The sequence below is a fragment of the Pholis gunnellus genome, assembly GCF_910591455.1.
Source record: "Pholis gunnellus genome assembly, chromosome: 7".
NCBI classification, from domain to species: Eukaryota; Metazoa; Chordata; class Actinopteri; order Perciformes; family Pholidae; genus Pholis; species Pholis gunnellus.
The window spans coordinates 5,143,229-5,150,794 of NC_136533.1; the positions used below are offsets into that span (position 1 = coordinate 5,143,229).

At 41.5% G+C, this 7,566-nt stretch overlaps 1 protein-coding gene across 1 annotated transcript in view; it reads left to right on the forward strand.

Annotated features, from left to right (window-relative positions):
* map1ab (microtubule-associated protein 1Ab) overlaps positions 1 to 7,566 on the forward strand; it is a gene marked incomplete at its 3' end in the record, with an annotated part of 59,491 nt that overhangs the window by 38,884 nt on the left and 13,041 nt on the right. Inside the window, exons 3-4 of the mRNA XM_079163471.1 lie at positions 6,375 to 6,457; positions 7,040 to 7,177. Of these exons, the coding sequence (XP_079019597.1) occupies positions 6,375 to 6,457; positions 7,040 to 7,177 (221 nt within the window). The remainder of the gene's footprint in view (positions 1 to 6,374; positions 6,458 to 7,039; positions 7,178 to 7,566) is intronic.

A 7,566-nucleotide genomic window follows, 5' to 3' on the forward strand; every position in this document is an offset into this window, starting at 1 on the left:
TATATGTGTCATATATGAGGCTATTTCTTTGAATCACGTGAAGGTGGACGGTGGGTCATAATTCTTCCATGTTATAATTATACAGTTACTGCGGTCGAGGCAATTTCGAAAAAATTGTGCTTTCCGTCTAATATCTTGAGGCGCTGATGTGTCCCCTCAGAGGAAAAGCCTGACTCAGCAAAGTTTATCAACCTCTTCTTTCACTCATCGAATAATCTAATCTAGTCCGAGCTGTAACCTTTTCTTTGCAGTGGTCAAGGCACGAAATGTGACCTTGCGTGTATGTGTGTGTGTGTGCTTTCATAGCAGAACACTATCCACCATCACACTCATTGGTTCTATATTTAGAACAGGATGTCGGCTGTCTGTCGGCCTGACATTCAATTACAATTGTGACTTTTACGTTTGAAAGAGGAGCTGTCCTTGGTTCTGAACCATTCCAGCTCTGTGATAAACTGACATCTAGCTCCAAACCACGAGTTTCTTTCTCCACTTTAAACATTACAACTTCTTAAACTGAATGTTATGATAACACACCTTTATAGTAAAGTGTGTTAGAGTCCGTCTCCCTGTAAGTAGCTCCTATTCTTAACATTTTTACATGTTGTCTTTAAAATTCCTTGAACCCTCTCACCATCCCACTTGCCTCTGTAAATGTGGAGCATGCTATCTGGAGCAGTGCAGTGGCTGGGCCTCGGTCGATCAGTGCTCCGCTTTAGTCGCCTTTAAACAGAGCGTTCTCGTTTTGGGAGTTCAGACGCGGATATTTATATCAAGCAGGTCAGCTTGAGGAAGAGCCGGAATGAGCGGAAACACTGAGTTTTGTCTGACAAATGACCTTCCTTCCTCTGGGCCTCGCGGTTCTGAGCAGAGTCGTGGGAAGACCGAGAGGGAGTGAAGAGTTCACTTTCCAAGATCTTTAAGTCAACCGACAGAAGCCGGGCGCACAACACCCGGTGTCTGCTCTGTTGCTGCGTTATTTATGTCAAGAAAGTGGATCATACTGATGTTTGACTTGATTCGCCGGCTGGATTACGCATTACTGAATGTTCCTCTGTTGGAATTCATTAAGTTCAGGTATCATGGCACGTCATGCATCATAAATCAATTATAAAATCTATAAATAATCAATGAAGTGATCCTACTAATAGATGTTGTATGTGTAACCAAATCCTGATAGATCCTCTTTACAATAGAACTCTATTGTAAAGAGATATTATAAAAACACATAAACGAGCCGCACTGTTGCACTGAACGTGTGCACCGTAGTTTATTTTGACTCAGTCCCTCGTACATCGTCCGGCTGCAAGCAAACGCTCATTAGAGCACCAAATGTGGATTCATCCGCAGCTGAAAATAGTTCCCAAAAAGAGAAAAGAGTTCACAAAAAATACCAAACTACATTTCAGAGCTGTTTAAGGAACGGATTTGTTGACAGTACAATAATAATTCCTGCCTTCTACCTCAAATGAATACATCAAAATGTCCATTGAATCTTAATATATCGGCTGATAACAAGAAATTGCTGTACAGAACTGACGAAGGCATTTTTGAGGCAATTCAGTCAAATATTATCGTCTAGATAAAACTTATAAGTTAGTTGTTGTTTTTTTAACTGTAAATTGATCTACTCACCAATATCTCTGCCAGAAGTCTTTAAATACCCAATTGAATCATTCCTTTAATCAAAACTGTGTTTATTCTTTGTGTTTGTGTAAAACTTAAAATACGTTATTGCCCAATACATCATTATCTGATCGGCTATCAATATAGTATCGTCAATGGGGTTTGAATTGCTATAAAAACTGGATAAACACTGAAAGGAGTAAATAGATGAATTTGTAGACTTTTACATAAATTCCTTAATTGGGAAATAAATGATCTTTTCTATTTTGAACATTCTCTTTTAAAGCAAAGAAGTTCTGGCTCCAAAGCTTTGACGCCCAACGACACTAACTGAAGTCACACACATTGAGTATGTAGTGAGTGAATGACTGAGTGAACAGCAGACATGTGTCACAATGACATGCTAATGATATGCGCAGCTCTGACGTTGAAAATCACAGGCATGTCACTGAGTTAGAGAACCAACTGATACGATAAGAAGAAGACTATTTAAGATTGATTCAGAGAACGCAGGGAGCCCATAAACCCAAGTAGAAACCAACAGTCAGTGTGAACATTTTCACGAGATTCTCCAAATGCCTTTGAAAGCTGAAAGTCACTTCATGTGAAAGGACGATGGCCTCTCTCTGTGTGGGATGCCAGTGAAGGAAAGCTACGGGGATGAACAGATGAGGGCAACTTGGCTGAACGTCGCGCTCTTCAAAAGGACCGTTTAAACGAACACATTTAAGCCGAGGAACAGATGCCGGCCTGCCGGAGGACGCTTTAGCTCCAAACTGTTTGTTTCTCAGTGGATACAATGACACCCTGAAGGCTCACTCACATTACTGAGATGTCATTTCCAGTAAGAGCCGTTTTTTTTTATTGAATACAAGTTACAGAGCACAGAGTTAAAAGACTGGCACGGTGATGGATGTTTGTTGTGATTGTCACGCAGTTTTCTTTGTGTTACCCAACTGTGACTTTCACTTTGTGGTTCAAAGGAGTAATGTGCACTCTTCTGCTGCAGTAGACATACAAATACCTTCCCTTGAAATCTGCCTGAAAGTCGTATCGTGAATAGTTTTAAGGAGCTCTACGCAGAAGATCTATCGTCCAGATTCCAGCCTTGAGGATACAGACAGGAAAAGGCTGACGTGGTGGTGGTGTGTGGACTTTGTAGGAGGTGGAGATGTGTTTAATCAAGGCGTGTCTGACGCACTGCAGAGATAAGTCGATACCCACCTTGACTCAAGTCATCGGAAAATCCATCAGTCTTCCCCCTTTTGACAGCCGTCTGTAGGCTGAGCACGTTTATCATGCGTCGTATGTACGAAACCAGAGCTTGAAGGTTCATTCGACATTTGTCAGGGCCACACAAAGATGACTATTCATATGTAGTTATACCTTTTGATAGTGTCCTAACGTTAGCTTGTAGTTAGATTGATCTACAATCCAAAAAACCCCAAATAATACATTTTCTTATAATGTTAAGAAAAGGAAAAGCAGAAACAAAATCCAAAAATCTGAGTATTACGGGACCTATAAAGTCTTTGTGCACCCAATGTCCCCTCCACAGATCCCCGTCCATCGGCAGTGTTTTGGAGTGAAAGTGAACCGGATCTGAGAGACATCCAGCCCGCGGTGGCAGTGACAATAAGACACACTGTTGATGCAGAGCGTCGGAGGGAAAACAGCAGTGATTTTCAGACCGACTTAGAGTGCCTTTGTTGTTTTAGTATCACGTTGTACCAGTCTGCTGCGGGCAGCCATCGACGGCAGCTAATGCAGCCTCCTCTCCTCCGTTTCACCCGAGGAAAGCACATCGGGAGGTCAAAGGGCACACGCCGGCTCTCGGGGCTTCATTCTCCTCAATGTGGATTTAACAAATTCCCCACCTTGACGCCGGCGTCTCGGGGCTCTGTGTCGACGACGGTGGCCTCGGTTGTTGTTTTGTTGCTCTCGTCAGCGTCAGAAGTATCAGCTTTAAAAACCTGCAATTCATCGCTCGCCCTCGCAGGCTTAGTCATCGCGCTGTGAAACCGGACGCGTCTGTGGGCAGATCTGCTGAAGTGTTAGAACTCTTCCTGACTGCTCAGTGACTCGGGTATCATCTCTCTGCATCCCCATCAACAAACTCCTCACTCGCTCCATGCTGGCTCCATCAACAGAGGGAGCCACATCCTCTAGTTTGCTTCTGTGATGCTCTCTGAATAATTGATATTTAAGAAGATTTTTCCTCCTTAGTCATTTCACAACGATCCGCAGGGTTCATGAGGTTTATGTTCTTCCACACATGTTGAACTACGTTGTTTTTGTTTTTTTCACCGTGGCTGTTCTGTTATCTTTGACCTTCTGTTTGTGATTTATTGTGACACTCTTATTGGCTGCTCAGCCGTGGTTACTGCTGCTCATACCCACAAGCCCACAAGGCAATTTGATTTGAGTCCTACAGCACCTGTCACACAGAGTGGCAATTTATCGTGAATCACAGGTTGCACAGAAGAATTCAGGATCAGGATGAAAAACAACTCCCGGTATTTAGAAAGTAGCTACAAAGTTAAAACAACACAGTGTATCATAGATAATAGATAACAAAGACAAGTCAAGGTAATTCAAATACATAGGACACAAACAGGCGATATTGCAGAAACAATAGGCAGTATTAAAAAATGTATATATTTAAAGAGGGAAATTAAATAAATGCTTAAATGAGAAGCTCAGATTGAATTAAATAGAATAAAGACAAGAATGTACAGCAGTACAGCAGTAAGAAATACAATTGAATAATCCCAAATTTTGTTTACCAAAAGGCACTGGCAGTTTGATAAATTAAAGACACTGGCTCCAAAGTGGGAAAGTTATTTTAGATTAAAACATGATCAGACGGGTTATTCCAGGACTGTTTGTGTTTTGTGTCGACATCAAGAACCGTCAGTTGACCGAAATCAGATGTTCTGTTCATAAAGGTTCAAATGGAGAAAGTACGTCATAAATGAGTCAAAAATGTTGGTTTAGTGCTAATTATAGAGGCGTGAGCCTGTGCGGAGATCATGTGTGTGTGTGTGTGTGTGTGTGTGTGTGTGTGTGTGTGTGTGTGTGTGTGTGTGTGTGTGTGTGTGTGTGTGTGTGTGTGTGTGTGTGTATGTGTGTGTGTGTGTGTGTGTGTGTCTGTCTGTCTACGATTATTCTTGCATACTCCTGAATCAGCCTGATATTTTTTGTCTCCTCAATCCTCACTCGTCTTAACTGTCTGGTGGAAGCTGCGAGTGATCCGAAACGTCTTCAGCAGCCAGAGGGCTGTTCAATCGACTCGGCTAAAAATGAGCCCTACTGGGTTTGTTGAAGGCCACATTTTGGCCTTTTGTCGTGGCTCAAACAACTGACATCCACAGTAAAGTTTGGTCTCATTTGAACCAAAGCATCCGTGGATTAATTCCATTCCTGATATGTGATGATCCACTAAAGTTAGGGACAATTTAAGATGATTAAATCGTGACGTTAAGGGAGCCGGTTGGGACAACGGAGTGAGATTCAGCTCTTCTTTGTTTGGGAGTTGAGAAGGAGACACACTACTGAGTGCACTCTTCTAGTGAGCAAATGTTAGCATCCTCACAGAGCAGCTAACGTGACTGTAGACTGTCAGGCAGCTGCATTTCCACTATGAATTATGAATAATAATAACACACCCAAGATGAATATATAATATATTCCCTTTTTAGTTTAACTTTTTATATATTCAATGTAAACTGCTGCTGAAAATGTGAATTACAACTTTTTCTAAAGGCCGCATTAGTTTCCAAAAAGAGCCATCAGAACAGCCGAAGAAACGAGAAAAAAAACTCCCGACAGACATTCGTTCAAGTGAGAATGTGACGGATGGCTATTTGCTCGATAAGAGGAAGACGTCGTTAAATATAAAACGATTGAATTCAGCTCGTGTTTTTTCATCGCTGTTGTAATGTTAACGCCACATGTTCGATGAAGAATAAGAAAGCATAAAATACAATCATGAGCTGGAAGCAGATAATATGGCTGCGATTATCATCTGTAATATCACAGCCACGTATTGAGTGCTGCTCGCCCTGACTCACAGGCGGTCTAGACGGCTAAGTGCTGCGCTCATTACCGTCGTGATATTTCAGTTTTTTTCTTTCATGCATGAAATTACTTTTCTTTTCAATTTCATTCAAACTCTTATCCATCTTAATTGCCGATATTCTTATAATTGTATAATGTGTCAGTCGTTTATACATTACAGGATATGAGGCTGAGCATGATTTTAAATCAGAGGTTTGTTCATGAACAACTCATGTTGACAGCCCAGAGCCTGAAACGATGGCGAAGCAGCGTAGCCTCGGGGGATGCACTGAAGATCCCGGTGGATGGATGGAGTCACTGAGATCCCCCTATTATTAGACCTCTAATATTAGAGCCTGCATCTGTGCTGCAACAAAGGGGAATCAAAAGCTTAGCATCACCCCTGAGTGGAATTAAGTGCTGATGCATAATTGTGATGAATATGCGGAAGGATGTAAGGAAATGTGCTCAGTTCATCTTGTGATATTGTCTTTGTGTGAATTGTTAATATGTCCGGCTTGCAACGTAATAAATCTTCTTTTCTACCGCGACCAAATTGTAAGTGGCATATGTTTGAGTCCAGAAAAAGCATGGATTTTATTTTTTCACCAGGCCTTGATGGAGTTGAATCTTAATATTGGGGCTCAAGTGACAGATGCTAACAACATGTTTTCAATCTTCTCCTTCAGGACAAAGAACTCTCCACCACAGAAGTGATGTCCTAGAGACCGTGGTCCTCGTCAACCCTTCAGAAGACACCGTGGTATCGGAGGTACTGTCAACGTGTGCTAAAGTAGAGCACGCTGCTGGTTGCATGTACACTCACATGTCAGGGGTGTGGCCTATTTTAAAGAAAGATACCCAAGTACATCACACTGACTCATACATTTACCTGTCAATCCCCTATAAACGTTTAACACCATTGATAATGTAGTGATTGTGCTTATGATATCAATATTTGTTGAAGAAAGAATCACGGGAAAAAGTCAGATTTAAATCAGGATCCATCTGATCAAAGAATACAACTTTATAAATCTGGCCACGGATTGAATGGCTGCTTTCGGTACAGTAGGTTCTTTGGACACATAACAGATGCACAAAGTAAATATTGTGATTAAATACCCAATAAATAACCTCATCACATTCGTTTCTCTTGGATTTTTATGGATTTTTATTTTTTGTAATCATTTTTGCCATATTTTGTCAACCTTGACACAATTTAAGTGCATCTTTTGCCTGTGACGCAGGCATTTCTCTTTCTACAGTGGCAATACTGTCTCTCCTTTAACTGTCCTCTGTTTCCCAACCTCTTTCTCTCTTTCTGTGTGTGTGTGTGTGTGTGTGTGTGTCCCAGATCCAGTCTCTAGTCACAGACTCTGCAGGACACAAGCTTCTGGTCTTGAGTGGACAAAGCTCAGATCACGGTGGCCTTCTTCTTCAAACTGGTGTTTTCACCTACCAGACCTTTGCACGTGTCTTTGCTGATCCTGCGGTGAGTCAAAACGACGTCCAGTAACACTTATTAAGAAATGTAAAAGGACTTTACCTTGCCTATAGCGCCTTTCGAGCAATTTAGGGTTAAGTATCTTACCTGAGGACACACAGACATGGACTCGAGGAGCCGGAGATCAAACCATCAATCTTCTGATTGGAAAACGACTCCCTCTAGCCACAGCTGCCATAATCATGTTTTCTTCTGCAAAAGTATCTTGTACATTTATGAATATGTTTCAGTGTTTTTAAATGTATTGATAGCAAAGGTATTCAGGTCCCAACCTTCTCACCTTCCAATTAAATCGATAATTTCGTTTTTTCTTAAGCAGGTCTTCACAACACACTTATAACACATTAATGCATTAATCGCTGACTAATGTGTCTGGG